The following is a 14768-nucleotide window of genomic DNA, read 5'->3' on the forward strand; positions in this document are numbered from 1 at the left end:
CACTTCTCTGCCGCCTAAGTGTCTTTCAGAGGGCTGCAAAGTGCCGTCACCTTATATTCAAGGTGTAGTTTGTGCAAATATTTAAGTGCTGCATGAAATGCAACAGTTTTTGACTGGACACAAACACACCAGCAGCAGATTGAATCAGTAGAAATTGTTGGCACCATGTGGTTTTATCCAGAAAATCAGAGTGTAAAAGCAGAACAAAGATAAACTATTCTTCACGTGTGGACAGTTGCTGTTTGAAGCACTTTAAACCAGTTAAAAGACGTTTTAGCGATGCTAAATGAGTTTGGACAACGGATGAAATTGCACCAATTTAAGACTTTAATGATTGTAATTCTGTTTAATTCTGAAGTCTGTTCGAACACAACATCACCGTGAAAGTTCTACACACTTACCCTCTAATAAAATGGATTTCATGTTCATGGATCACAGATTTGCTGTCATAGTTCAAACCACACAAAAAGCACAAACCACAGATGGGACAGGCACATGAAGGATGTCACAGGTAGACACACAGCGCCTTCGCTGGCCACTGATAATGAAAATGGACGCCCACGCCAATACGAATGAAGTGACGGCACAAGTTGATCATCGTTAAAGCTTCCTACCTTTTTAATGGCAGCTTCCGCTGTCCTGACGGGAGCGCACAGGGAATCAAGTTAACACGTTGTTTAACAGCTTGTAAAATAAGGCAGCATCACAAAAAAGACATGTTGTGTGTCTCGCCGTGAACAAAAAGCACCTGCCGGGCCAGCGGCCAGCGGCCGGAGGAGGCGAAAGATGAGTTTACAGTGGGAGGACCACCCACGGCAGTCTGTCTGCTGCTTCAGGGGGCAACAATAGTGAGGAATTACAGTCTCAAGCCCACTAAAACCCTCGTCTGTGTGGAGAAATCTGCTCCAGTTGCCTGTCGGGGTTGCCTTGGGGATTTTCCCTGCGTGCACTTTCTCTCCTCATTTGAAGTCATCTGTAGCCTCTCGAAGCGACAGGCAGAGCACAGAGAATCAGTGCTGGTGCTTTTTAAAGGTACCGATAACCTCCAATTCTTAGTTATTACTGCTGCAGCATCTTATTTTTATGAGTGACTGAAAAATTTGAGTTTTTTTTTAAAGGAACAGTCAACAAAACGCTCCAACACAGATAAAAACAGGAAAAACTCCAGATTTCAACCTGCCATCATGCAGATTAATTCCCAGGATTTAAGATTAAAAGTGCAACACACTTCAGCAGCTAATGATGCTGTAAGCTGGTCTGTTTACACGAGTCAACGCTGCACTTTAAGATCCAAATATTATAAATCAGGGTCATTTTAGAAAACATTAATGCAGATTCTCCTCAGTCTCAATACTGAGTTATGAGAGAAAACATTCAATAGGAACAGCTTGTGCTTTAAGATATGAATCTTGCATCATTGCATTTGAAAAATATGAGCTGTGCTTTTAACATGTGATGCCAGACTAATACAGGACATCACATGACACGATCAGCTCCCACAAAAGACTCCTGCAAACAATGCATCACTGCTTTTTAACAATCTGCCACTTTCAGAGGAATCGTCTCCCGTTCGTCAGCCTCGGTGCTCTCGAAGCACTCAGGAAGCCTTCCTGTCACTCCTGTCATTTCCATATAAGACACAGCCCGACCGGCAGTGTGACTCCCCTCCACGCTGCTTTTTTCGCCTCACTTTCTTCGACGCCTCACGCCAGCGTTTGACGCCTCACCTCAAAGACAAAATGGAGGCTGGTTTTTACGGTACAGGATTGCATGGCAGCTTTGTTTGCTGTGACAACATGTTGTGTTTTTGTCAAAACCACTGAGGCGCTGTCAGTGCCACAGGAGGGCGGGCGTGGAAGAAAACAAATATGACGGCGTCTCCCTCTGCACGAGCTGCTGCTTTGATTTCACTGTAAATAATATTCAGAAAGTGGATTTTTTTTTAAAAAGCCACTAATTTATCAGAATGAACTTTATGTTTCCATAAGATCTAAATATTAATATCATATATAATCACTACATAGATTCACAACAACAAATATTTTTAATCATTTAATTATTAGGAGTTTAAATCATGTATGTGCAGCATGTTGGACGTTCTGAGCCTGTTTACACACAGTGTGTTTTTTAAAGTACGCCGCAGTGTGTACAATGTATCGAAAAATACCACCTGCGTTACTTTGATGTACGCAGCGTCATCTTTTTCTGGATGTAAACCGTTTTGATGAAATCAGTTAACAGTGGGTCACAAACCGACGGCCTGTCCACAGCTCGTCCGTGTCGCTGAGGACCAGCAAGCTCATATTCCATCCCAGTGACACAACCAGAGATTTCCATTATTCTGCTGAGGGGACGTCACTCAACACTGAGGCTTATGAGAGTGCGAGTGTGTGCGTGTGTGTGTGTGTGTGTGTGTGTGAGAGAGAGGCAGAGAATGTGCAGGCATGTGTGTCTTTGTGTGTGTGAGGGACATAATGGGTGTAAATGTGGACCGGGGAAACCTGAACCCTCCCGACGCCTCGCCGAGGCTCTAAACAGACGACTGAGCAGAGAACATCAGCAGGAAGCTGGCAGAGAGGAACCCGAGAGGGAGGAGAGTTTGTGACTGGAGCGGCATCACTTCACAGTCTTTCCAGAAGCACGTAATTTCTCTAAACATGAGCTAAAAACATCAGTTGCACCCAAATCGTCATGCGTGAGCCTGAACTGTGCATTAGGTCTGATTCTGTTGGTGTGTTCTGAACACTCACGTGGTCCAAATGCCTGTGTTTTCACCAAAAAACGGGTATTTATATTCATTTTTTTTGGATTAATACAAGTGTTTCAGGCTCTCTTACCTCCTCCAGCTGGCAGGCCTTGATGACGGAGGTGTAGCGGTACTCGTCGTAGGTCAGGCCAAACAGGATGTTGTCTCGAATCGTCCCCGGCATGATCCACGAAGTCTGCGGTGAGAAGGAGATGCGACCGCTGTGTCTGATTTTACCCTCCGATGGCACCAGCTCTCCCAGGATCATCATGAGCAGGGAACTCTGGAGGAAAGAGGGAAAACGTGGTTACACTTTGTCCAACTCCATTGTGATTGTGAGGCATTAACACAGAGGAACCTGCTGCAGGTCAGCGTGCAGGACTTCAGATTCAGTGCAGCCTCTGAAAACACTTTCATTTGGACGAGGTGACTTCTCTGACCCACCTTCCCCGAGCCAGTGGAGCCAGCCACCGCCAGCATCTTTCCCTTCTCCAGGTACAGGCTGATGTTTTTGAGGACAGGTGTGACGTAGAGGTTCGTGAAGAAGAGGCCGGGGTCGCCGCTCAGGTGTCCGTTTGCTTTGTTCTCCTGCTTGATCTTCTCAAACAGCTCGCCAATGCCCTGCAGAGGATTCCAGAAGATACTGAAACGTGTCTGAGTGGAGAGTCTTCATCTATTTTTTATGTACAAATTCAAACTAAAAGAGATTTTACATGATCTCTACTCTAAATATAACTCTCAGATTTCACTTTTTGGACAAATAAAAACTAAAACATAAAAAGCCTCAGCTACACTGTAGTGTGGTATATCATGTAATACTGCACAGCACTGCACTACAGCATGCTATTACACTATTTTCTGCTACACTCGGGTGCAGCTCCTAAAGGTTTGGTGCTACGGTATACTTCTATATTTCACTATAAAATACTTCAAACCATTGCACCATCCCATCATTCTGCATGTGTACATGTATGTGATTGGTGTTTCTCGTGTTTTCGACAGAGGGCCAAACTGCTGTGAGAAACAAGAGATTCTCCAAAGACAGAAGAAGTCTCACAATGGCCTCATTTTACCTCGTCTGTCACCGCCTCTGTAAAGATTAACGGCTGACACATCTCACTGTTAGAAAAGGGGGAACTCTGCTTGACTCGGCGGCTTAATCATTGACCCCTGTGGCATTTTATGGGTCACCGTTCCTCCAGTGTCGGGACCCGCTGAGGTTCGTACATGTTTGTCGGCGCGATTCTTATTCTAATGAGCTGACGTACGCGCTGTCAGCTGTAAAGAAAGGAAACACCCCTCCCATTCATCTGCGAATGGCACATTCCAGGAAGAGGAGAAGGCAAGAGGAGAATCTGGGAATTAGGTGATGAACGCGACTCCGAGTCTCCCTTTGAGATTCAGAGTGTTCCCAGCAAAGGCAAAGTTTGGCGACGACACTGGGGTGATTAATTATGCAAAGTGAGGGAAAAAAACCCGGCTGGACGCTGGTTTTCTCACGGTGTTGGGTGGTCACCCAATCACACCTGTTTGACTAAGTTTACAGCTTCTGCCTATACATAAGATTATAGCTCCCACTCCCAGCGACGGTGAGGAAATAACTGTTATACCTGTAATACATGGTGGGTTTAGGGGCTGTGGGACTTCTGTAAACGTGCCTCACTGGATTTTTGGGGCTCATACCAATATTGACATTTGAGAGTCAGATAACCATCTTTGTCTCTTGCGTGTCATCCAAAGAAGTCAGGGGCAGTTTGAACTTTTGGAGCGATGGCACTGTTTTTGTTTACCTGTGTGTGCTGAGAAAACATGTTTCATCCATTTCATGTTGAATGTAAGCATTTAAGAATCATTAATGATCATCAGCAACTGCTAAAAATGTGGATTTCTCCTATCAAGCCATGCAAACGTGGAATCTCAGGGTTTATTTTGGTGTTATGTGACCTGGTGGAGGAAATGCAACACTAAACATACAGTACCTGGATTACATGTCCAATGACATTAAGTCTTACATTCAGCTTTGACAGACAGGTGGACAAACCTCGTCCCAGGATGCAGACACGTTGACAAGCTCCACCTCAGTGGTGGTCAGGTTGTACTCCAGCACTCTGTATTCCTCCTTCATCAAGAATTCCTGGAGAAAGCAAACCACAGGCAGGTACATCTGTGTTTCATATGTATTTATTACATACTGCTCAGTCCTGTTATCGCTGCAGAGGGCTAACACCAACCCTGACACCTTTAGATGGAGTCTGCTGATCTCAACGCCCCCTCTGAACCCACCTCGATCTTCTTGACCAGTGCCAGCGTGTCGTACCACATCTGGATGGACCCTGGCAGCTGGCGGGTCAGCGTCATGCGCAGCACCATGCAGTAGGAGGCCGTGGTGAAGATACGGCGCAGGATGATGCCTTTACTGAGCGCGTGCGGCACGATGGCGGACACGATGACCAAGATGGCGGAGAAGAAGTACGAGGCGCTGTAGAAGTAACGCAGAGAGCCGATCTTCCTCGTCAGCGTCACCTCGTCCCTGAGGAGGGAGGGCGGGACAGAAGAAACAGCCTGCTTGTAACACTGGTACAATAAAGTAAGTAAGTGCTGATTTGTTGACTGAATGAAGAAGGAAACTGTGATTATACATCTGTCATATCATCATTTCTATCAGAAAAACGTTGTCGAGAGTAACCAACACCCAAAGAGGTATTTTGGCGAACAGCGTGCCAGCTCTTCATGCTCATCCTGTCAGGTAAACGTGAAGTCTTGGTGGCTCTGTGTTAGCTCTGATACTTATCAACGTGTTTCTGCACCACGACACCAAAACTCTTTCCTCTGCGTTTATTGTACTTGTCAATTACAACGATCCTGATTCTGGCTGGGACAGCCGCCAGGGACGCCAGCGTGGCTCTGCTGGCTGACCACATGTTTTAACATCTCCCTCTCAATTTTAGCACCAGGTTGAGCCTTTTCAGCCTGATGTCGGCTGCAACCAGAGTGAAGCTGCTTCCTTCAACACTGGACTTTTTCCACATTTTTAATAACCAGCAAACACATGAAGCAAACAAGACTAAACTTACGTAAACTTGGGTATTTTCTGCAGGAAAAGTAAAGCTGTTGTGTGTTTTGGTGTCTTACTGCCTGATGTTCTTGATGATGGTCTCCATTACCTCCTCCCAACCGTACGCCTTCACGGAGTGGATGTTCTCCACGATCTCTGAGGTGAGAGCCAGGCGGCGGCTGATCATCCCCGCTCGCTTCACCCTGTTTGCAGGACAAAGTTGTCGGAGAAAAAGATTAATGTGTATGTACTAAATGTTTTAAATCTTCAGAGAGCAGACAAAACACACAGACTGCGAGACATCGAGGAATAAAACAATTAGATTTACAATCAGTTTTAATATGCTGACATATGCGTGGATGTGTGGTGGTGTTTCCCCACCGGTGCGGTCCCATCTTCTGTGTGAGCCAGGCCTGGATGATGCCCAGCAGAGTCAGAGCCGCCAGCGCGCAGAAGCCGTTCACCTCGATCAGCTCCCAGATCAGACCCACGCACAGTATGCACTGCAGGGGGGTGATCCACACAAAGTGCGCCAAACCCAAACTCTGGAATCAGAACAAACAGCACACAGGGCTGGCATTACACAGGGTACCTGGAATATGACTTCTACTGGAAATGTTGCTCTGCTCCTGACCACGGGCAGGTCAAAGGTCACGTTCAGCATCGTTTTCAGTATCATGCACTCACTACCTGAAAGGGGGCTGTGGAAAGTTAGCAGAGGACAGCAGCCGCAGTCGGCTTCGATCAGTGTAAACATACCAGAGCTGGAAACCGTCGTGTGCATCAAGGGTGAACAATTAACTATGGTAGCAACAAACAGAGAGTGTATTTTTAGCCATATTTTGGTGAAAACATGAGGGTTTGGAACAGACTGGGCATGCACACAGACAGCACAGCCTGTGGATTATGCTACGCTAAGCTATTAGAGGAAGAGTCTCCTGTTAAAGTAGATCAACAAAAACACTAATTAGTAACTGCTGTGACGCTGACTGAAGGAGGGAGCGTGGAACACTAAAAACAGACTGCATGTTTTCTGTAAGTGGCAAATATTCAAAGCAGATCCTGTAAAAACCTGCAAAAGAAAATCCATCTAAGCCACTGCAGACCACAGTGTCCACACACTGAGACGCACCTTCATTTACCTGAGTCAGGTGAGTGCTGGCTTTACAGCAGGGAGTGAGATGTGATGTCATGCTGATAATGTTTGCAATTTTTTTGAATAAAATTCCCCATCCTGACACGCTGTGCAGGAAAGATTTGCAGTATAAGAATGAATGAATGATTAGGACGACCGACAGCGACGGGAGGACAAACAGACCAGAAAGACAGACAGAGAGGAGCGAATGTGTCAGATAAACTTCCTGTTTTGAGGAGTCCACTGTCATCCAGTCAGCGCTGTGCTGACAGAGCTCAGCTGTGCTGCAGGTGAGAAACTCTCACTTCTCACCTCAATAAGCTCCCTTTCATCCACTCACAACAAGGGAAGCAGCTCACACACAGACCAGGTGACCCCAACCAGCCATTACAGAGGGAGGGAGGGAGGGAGGGAGGGAGCGCGGTGCATCGGCCAACCACATCCAAGCCGGGTGATAATTGTCTCAAAGCAGGTTACAGAGTGTTTCCACATTCAACATCTCAGCGGGACTCGAGGCGCGTGCGGACACGGGGACACACACACACACACACACACACACAGACACACACACACACACACACACACACACACACACACACACACACACACACACACACACACCCTCCAGCTATGTTGTTGCGCATAATCAGGAGTGTTTTCTTCAACGCTGATTCACAGTTACAGGACACTCAGGCACACACACCTAATTGTGTTTGTTTGTAAATGTGTGCGTCTATTGTTCCACATCCATTGTCCTCTAATTGTCCCTCAGTATGAAGGCGTCGGAGCGAGCTGTCAGTCCTCCCGTCCCTCATCCTGCCTGCAGAGACAGGCTCTTTACGTCTGAGTGGAAAACTACTGCGCTGTGCCCTCACTTCAGCGATCTGATGTTTGCACCCAAACACTGGGAGACCGTTCACCTTCAGTGGTCAGTTTCAAAAGTTCTGCGCTTCAAAAAATTATTATTGAAAGCACTTTTTGTACTTCAGAAATCTCCACTGTGTCCTGCAGCATTTGGTACACTGAAATCTTTACATTTAAAATGAATATCTTTCTAAAAAACATGATTTCACATCAAGTGCTGATGATTCTTCAGTTTCAACATCATTTGGAGACCAGAGTTTAAGTGTCTTTCACGTTGGTTTTAAACTGATGGTGGAAGATAAAACATCTGCATCCCCTGCAGATGTAAGACTTCACAGATGTTTATGGGACAGTAAAATGCTCAAATACATGTGTGAGTTCAGAAAACGCTCGGGTTTCCTCACCTCATCCAGCTTGTTGAGGTGGGCGGACATCAGACTGACCAGCTGACCGGTGCTGATCTTATCCAAGACTCGGCTGGAGAGCTTCAGGGTCTGAAAAGGTCAAAGGTCGGGGGTCAGCTGGAGCACAAAGGGAGAAAGCGAATTGGCTGAGAGGAAGCCGGTGACACGTGGCCGCGCTTTGACACCGTGCCGCCACGCCCCCCCTCGGCCGCCTCTGCCGGACGTCCACGTGTGAGAAGCTTTCTGGGAACGTTCGGTCGCTCACGCCGAACGAGCGCTCAGCCGATGTTTCTGTCTGACAGCAGCAAAACAAAAGCTGACAAAAGCTCACACACAGCTGTCTGACTATCTTATCGGCTGGGTTGTTTTGTACCAACGACTGGTTGTTACAGCAGAGCCTCCAAGTAGCGAGTGTTCGATTCATGTGTAACCACAGATAAACGCCCATGGCGCCGACGGCTACAAGTTTTCAGAGACTCCACGACATTTCAGAGGCAAATGCTGCACTTTTTACTCTCATTCTGTTGCTAACTAAAATTTAATGATATAAGAATATTCAGTATCTCTGCCGTCAGGAATAGAATAAATGTAAATTAATAAATTTTAGACATATTGTCAGAGAAGGCTCTAATAAAAGGAAAAACTGTCTTCACCTGTGATGACTGACAGCTGAGTCTCAGTTCCATAAACACACCCTCTGCTCCCCTCTTACCTTCTTATAAATGAGGCTGAAGAGGGCGATGCGGATCTGCATGCCCAGGTGATGCAGGCCAAAGATGGCCGGCTGCAGGAGGAGGAAGCGGGCGGTGAAGAGGAGGCAGAGGCCCAGGGCCAGGAAGTATCCCTGGCTCCGCTCCGGAGCGTGGAACGGGTCGAAGGAGGCGATGATGCGGCCCAGAAGCTGAGGCTGCACCGTCTTGGAAGCCTCCTGCACCAAGAGATGGGACGATGAGAGGAGAAGAACTGGTTTGATCTCATTTTACAGTAATAACTCTGACTTTCTCTGTCTGAAACGGGTGCCGTTGGAGCAGGTAAGAAGTCAACTCCTAATCAATGACGGCGATACAAGACTTCCTCCAACCATGTCGCAGTGCATGTCATCCAAAATCACAATTATTTGTAAAAAATCCTGACTTTTTAAAACACAAGAGCAATGTCGCACAGTTTAAAAAGTGTATGGACCCACATCACGAGCATGCCCAGCTAGCCAAGATGTCCAATATAAGAGGACATCAACGTCACAGTTTCATATTTAACCGTAACAAACTTCAGATTCTGCTAAATATTTAAGAAAACCAATCAATCCAAAGCTCCTTTGCCTTGTTCTGAGATCCTTCCCCAAAGCGTTCCTGTTTTCCCACACAGCCTCTTTAACATCTAACAGGCATTCTTGTCATCATGACAACCACCTCTAACTGTACCAACTGACGCACCGGCCGCTGTCACCACCTTCCCATAAGTCCCGGACAGCGGGGCGGTTTGCGACACTATGGTGCGACATGCTTGTGATGTTTGTGCGTCACTGCGCTGCAGCTCAACGGGCCCTCGCCACACCGACACCGTTAACAGGTTCACACACACACGCACACACCCACACACGCACACAGGTGGAGGTGAAACAGCAGTGTGTGACTGAACTGTATTTTATGTTGACACTCAGTATCATTAAATGCGGTTTAATGTGAAGAAATTACAGTTAATCTGTGGTTTCAGGGTTGTTCAATGAAATATTACAATTATTTGTGAACTCAAATCAGAGCTTTAAAACATCCCTTCAGTAAACCTCAATTCAAATTTAGCTGCAAAACAAACAAGCCCAGCCTCACACAGAGCGTAGACTCATGAGAATCAGTGATATAATCCATCACGGCAGAGTTAGCGCCACCCGACAGACTCACCCCGAGGTAGAGGAGGACGCCGAAGAAGGCGAAAGGGCCGAGGAAGCAGCGGGCCAGCGCTCTCATCAGCCTGGGCTGCTTCTTGGCCGACACCACCTCTCTGTCCCATTCTCTGCAGGGAGGACAGAGTTACAGCACAGTTAAAGAGCAGCGCAGGCAGGCTGACGAGTCACACGTCCACCAGCCAAATGCCAGCGAAGTCTGCCTGCTCTGTTTGTCTGCGACCGCTCTGGCAACAAACCAGCTGCTGTCTGGTTTTTCAGGCTTTTCTTCACTTTGGCTGGTGAATCAGTCACAGAATGAGAAGATGAAGTGCGTTTAATTATCTTCATGCTCTTTAGGCGTCAATGCTTTGTTTGGAATCAAACACACAAAAACACATCAGGCGTAAAATGAGGATTTATCAGAGTTCAGTATTTTTATCCTTGACGGATTTTCCTTCTGGTAAACCTTCAGTTTGCAGAACTCTTATCTACACTGAATCACAACTTTCTGAAGTTCTACAGATTTTTCTACAAATACTTTTGAATATCGGCTATTCCAGCTTAAAGTTTGTTCCCCTTGTTTCAGCCCCGTTGGATTAACTCCCCACAACTGCTCTGGCGAGCACTTACAGCTCCAGTAAGTGGCTGCATTGTTCTCTGAGGGTCATTTATAACCGGGGTGATTTGGCTGATGGTTCAACGGTGAGTGATGGGAGAAAAAGTGTAGAAGAGAGGATGAGTGAAGGAGGAGACGGCAGGAGGGGAGAGCAATAAGGAAGACAGAGATTAAAAACAAAGAGGACAAAGTCTGAAGAGTGTGAAGAGGTAATTACACCCTGAAAGTCCTAAATGTCTTAAAGAGGGTGAATTCATACATTGATTGAGTCACGGCACAGCACGCTCAGGTGTACACACTTAAATCACTGCATGTTCGTCTGTTTCTTTTGTTTCCTTCCAGCTCTTGATGTGTTCAGTATCAGCTTTGAAATCCATCCCATGTCAGAAAGGCTCACTGAACTGAAGTGAACGGGTGACGAGGGGGCTGATGGTGCACAGCATGCTTTACTGGAAGGTAAAGTTCACGTTCCCAGAAGCCTCCACTGCTTGCCTGATCGGAATAATGAAAGCAAAATCACCCACCAGCGCTCATTCATCACCCGGTGGGCGCCGGGCCCTTTCTAAAGGTCGACTTTTTAACACCCATGTACATTAACTGGCTTGTTGGCACCATTCAGCGTGACGTGGGCCCCCGGGTAACCAAGAGGCAAGGCCGGTGTGGGGCACCGCTGTGGCTGTTCAGCAAGGTAAAACAGTCAAATGAAGAATTAACATCTAATTTCTGCTTTAAGAGAAGAAACACAGACGTGGCATTTGCTCAGTGAAATAAGAACAGTGAAGAAACGATGAAGAGGAGGAAGAGGACAAAGAGGACAGACAGGATAACTTAAATGTGCCATTTCAAGTGGGGACAGAGAGAAGAGGGATATAAAAACACATTATACTCACTGACATTGTGCTCGCTGTGCTGTGTCACTGTGTGACCGTGACTGGGCTTCAGGAACATTATTGTTTTAAAGCCTTAAATTATTTATTTTAAGACAGATTGAGTAACTGAGTTAAGGAGAGGAGTGTATGGTGGCCTCGGAGCAGCGAGGAAAAAGCCAAAGGGTCATTTAATTTGAGAAAAGCGAGCGAGGGCGAGGAAGACCAATCGAAAGCAGAGTGAGCGGAGTTAACCTTGTCCGTCATCGCTGTTTGTTTGGCACACACACGTTCGGTTTATGTCAAGCCCGGTTTAAATGCCAGCCCGTATTTTAACTTGACTCCGATGGAAGGACGGCTACTGTAAACACACGCAGGGCACGGATGAAAAACATCACGGGTGCAGACTTTTTCCTCGAATTCATCCACCGTCAGAGGATTTCGTGATGTCACTTCATCTACGCTGTTAGATGCTGCCTACAGGTGTGTTCATGATGGGATGGATGCTTACAGTTTATACAGCAAACAGTTATATACGAAGACAATGTACGTGCGGTCAGTACATGTAGCTGCAGCTCAGTCAGACATTTCATGCACTGCCTCACAACCAGCTCCTAAAAATGGGCCTGAACTCACTGCACTGAGCTGCAAATGAAGGCAGAACACATCACAGCAGGAGCAGGATTTTCTGCCCCGGCGTGCGATAACTGAGCGTCGGTGCAAAATGGCAGCTCTCCAAAGAACGCCGTCTTCGTTTGTGAGGGACTGATACCAAAATCTGCCGTTTGGTGTTGCTGTTTTAAACTGATGACTCGTGTGTTGTGTTGGTGGCACACTTCACTGAAGATGCAGAAACATGTTAACACGTCAGCTGGCGATGTGAAAACTGCAACGCCAACAATGAAACGAACCCCGAAATGCTTTTTTAACGTGCTGATGTGGGTCAGGATGCATGTTTTCACTCTAAGACAGATAGAAGTGACTTTAGGGTTATGGTGTCTTGCTCACCAAATGACAAAAAGTGCCAGGAAACGTCACCACAGTGTTACCTGAGGTCTCTGGACCCCCTTTGCCAAACTGTCATAATCAGTGAATCAGGAGGCTCTGACTGATCTCCCAAAGTCCAGATCTGTTGATGGGCTACAGCATCGCAATTACCAGCCGGCGTGTTCATCAAGAAAAACCAGAGTCCGCTTCACAAACCTTTCGAGTCTCTCGGAGAGGTTGTCTGCCAGATCAAAGGAAGGAGCTTTATAAACATCTGCCAGCTCCAACTTCTTTCTGAAGCCCTTCCTCAGCAGCGGTGACGTCCACCTGCACAAAAACCACAAATTAGACAGACTGTTGGGCATCAGCTGTTTGAAGCTGGGGCGCCTCCAGCCAAAAATGTGCGTGCACCTGACTGAGAGTATACAAACAGACAGTCAAAACCTATTTGTGTTGATACACCTTTACTCTAAGTGCCCTGGGACACGACGCCTGCAGCGTCTCAGTGTCCACTGCTGAGAGAGAGAGTGTATGTCAAACTCTTATAAAATACATTTTTTAATTAGGTGAAAATACGTGAGAGGTGAAATTAAATGCACTTGTCTCTGCGCGGTTAGAGGACGAGCCTTTGGAAGCTGCTGTGGAGCGTCTGGAACCTTTAAGGCAGCCTGGTGTTAGCTGTAATAGAAGTAATCCCTGAGGTTCCACAGTCAGACTAATGGCAGAGAAGGGAGATTAAGTCAGATGTTTGCTGCTCCCTGTGACTGAATCAGTCGAAGAAAGGCTGTGACACACAGCAGTTTACATCATCAGGCTTTTTCTTTCTACGGGACCAGTGGTTAGTGGGAGCAGAGGGGACCTATCAGCACACACTTTATCCTGCGTTATCCTTTTAAGACCAGGGTATTCAAATGCCTCATTAATGGTGCAGAGCAAGCATTGGATGGTAACCACATAGATTCTAACCACAGTGAAAACTCAGTGTCCTTTCTATGCAACAGTACTTCTCCAGTGCATATAACATATAACATATGACATGTGGTAGTTTTCTCATAAGAACACTGGCAATAGCATTTTTATGGCATTTAGTATTTTTATATGTGCATAATGTGCATATACATAGTTGTTTTTCTAATCTATATTCTTTATACTTTTTATCTTGACCCTTCTGTGCCACTGTTTTTTTTTTTTCTTTTTTTTTCTTTTTGCAATCCTGACCGGAACGACTTAATTTCCAGGTGTGGGATCAATAAAAAAATCTTACCCAAATACCTTAAGGACATCATAATCACACTTTATACCCCAACTGTAGTGTTTCAGAGTGAGTCAGACTCTTCACGCGCGCCCACCCCAGCTGACAGAACAAACCCCATCGACCACAAGTCACATTCTGCGCACAGGTTTAAACGGTCAGGTGCGCATTTTACGCACAGAATACGCGAACAAGCTCCGACTCAGCGGCGCTTTTTGGGTGAAATAATCTTTTAATCTCCATTGCAAAGAAAGGGCACCTGACCCTGACCCTCAGACACGAGGACGGTCCGTGACAGCATCACAATCACGTTTCTAAGGTGTCATGTTAATTTAATTTCTTCATAAAAAGTTTGACATTTTATTTTTTCACATTGTCCGAAACGCTTCGACAGAATAACCAGAAGCTGGTGGTGGTGCACTTATTATTAATTTGACAATATTGATTCCTATTAGGTGATAAGTTGAAATATTCACCCTGTGCAGTGGATTAAGACTTACAGCTTTATTTCTAGGGATTTTTGCTCATTATGATTTGGCTGCAGTGACGGAATAAGAGCCGCGTCTGCGCCTTTCTATCCACAGAAAACTGCAGCTCCTCGCGTAAAGGACGTAGACAAACATGTCTTACCAGAAGAAAAACTTGGAGAGGAAGTTGGCATCTTCCACTGGTGACTTCTGCATCCTAAGCGCGCCGCCAGTTTGCTTTCTCTGCACCTGAGTCGTCTGCGTCGCTCACATTTGTGTGTCCCCTGAGAGGCTCCGGTCCCACGAACAGGGAGAAGGTGCTCGCCTGTTTTATCCTCCACTTTGTGCCTCTGGTGAATGTGATTATCACCGTTTAGCTGTCTTCTTCTTCCCAAAACCAAGACTGGTATCTCTGTCCTGCGCGCGTCTCTCCGGTCTTCTCTGGTCGCGCTCGCTCCGTCCGCCCCTTGTTGTCTTGCTCTCTCGGTCAGTGC

General features: G+C 46.4%; 1 protein-coding gene across 1 annotated transcript in view; it reads right to left on the reverse strand.

Moving 5' to 3' along the window:
* The window catches only part of cftr (CF transmembrane conductance regulator), a 31053-nt gene extending 16285 nt beyond the window's left edge, over positions 1 to 14768 (reverse strand). The window contains exons 1-11 of the mRNA XM_076733756.1: positions 14438 to 14768; positions 12772 to 12882; positions 10103 to 10214; positions 8917 to 9132; positions 8205 to 8294; positions 6183 to 6346; positions 5879 to 6004; positions 5030 to 5276; positions 4788 to 4880; positions 3191 to 3367; positions 2838 to 3029 (exon numbers count right to left, since the gene is read on the reverse strand). Coding sequence (XP_076589871.1) covers positions 2838 to 3029; positions 3191 to 3367; positions 4788 to 4880; positions 5030 to 5276; positions 5879 to 6004; positions 6183 to 6346; positions 8205 to 8294; positions 8917 to 9132; positions 10103 to 10214; positions 12772 to 12882; positions 14438 to 14490 — 1581 coding nt within the window. The 5' untranslated portion in view covers positions 14491 to 14768. The remainder of the gene's footprint in view (positions 1 to 2837; positions 3030 to 3190; positions 3368 to 4787; positions 4881 to 5029; positions 5277 to 5878; positions 6005 to 6182; positions 6347 to 8204; positions 8295 to 8916; positions 9133 to 10102; positions 10215 to 12771; positions 12883 to 14437) is intronic.

This window comes from Chaetodon auriga, chromosome 6 (assembly GCF_051107435.1).
Source record: "Chaetodon auriga isolate fChaAug3 chromosome 6, fChaAug3.hap1, whole genome shotgun sequence".
NCBI classification, from domain to species: domain Eukaryota; kingdom Metazoa; phylum Chordata; class Actinopteri; order Chaetodontiformes; family Chaetodontidae; genus Chaetodon; species Chaetodon auriga.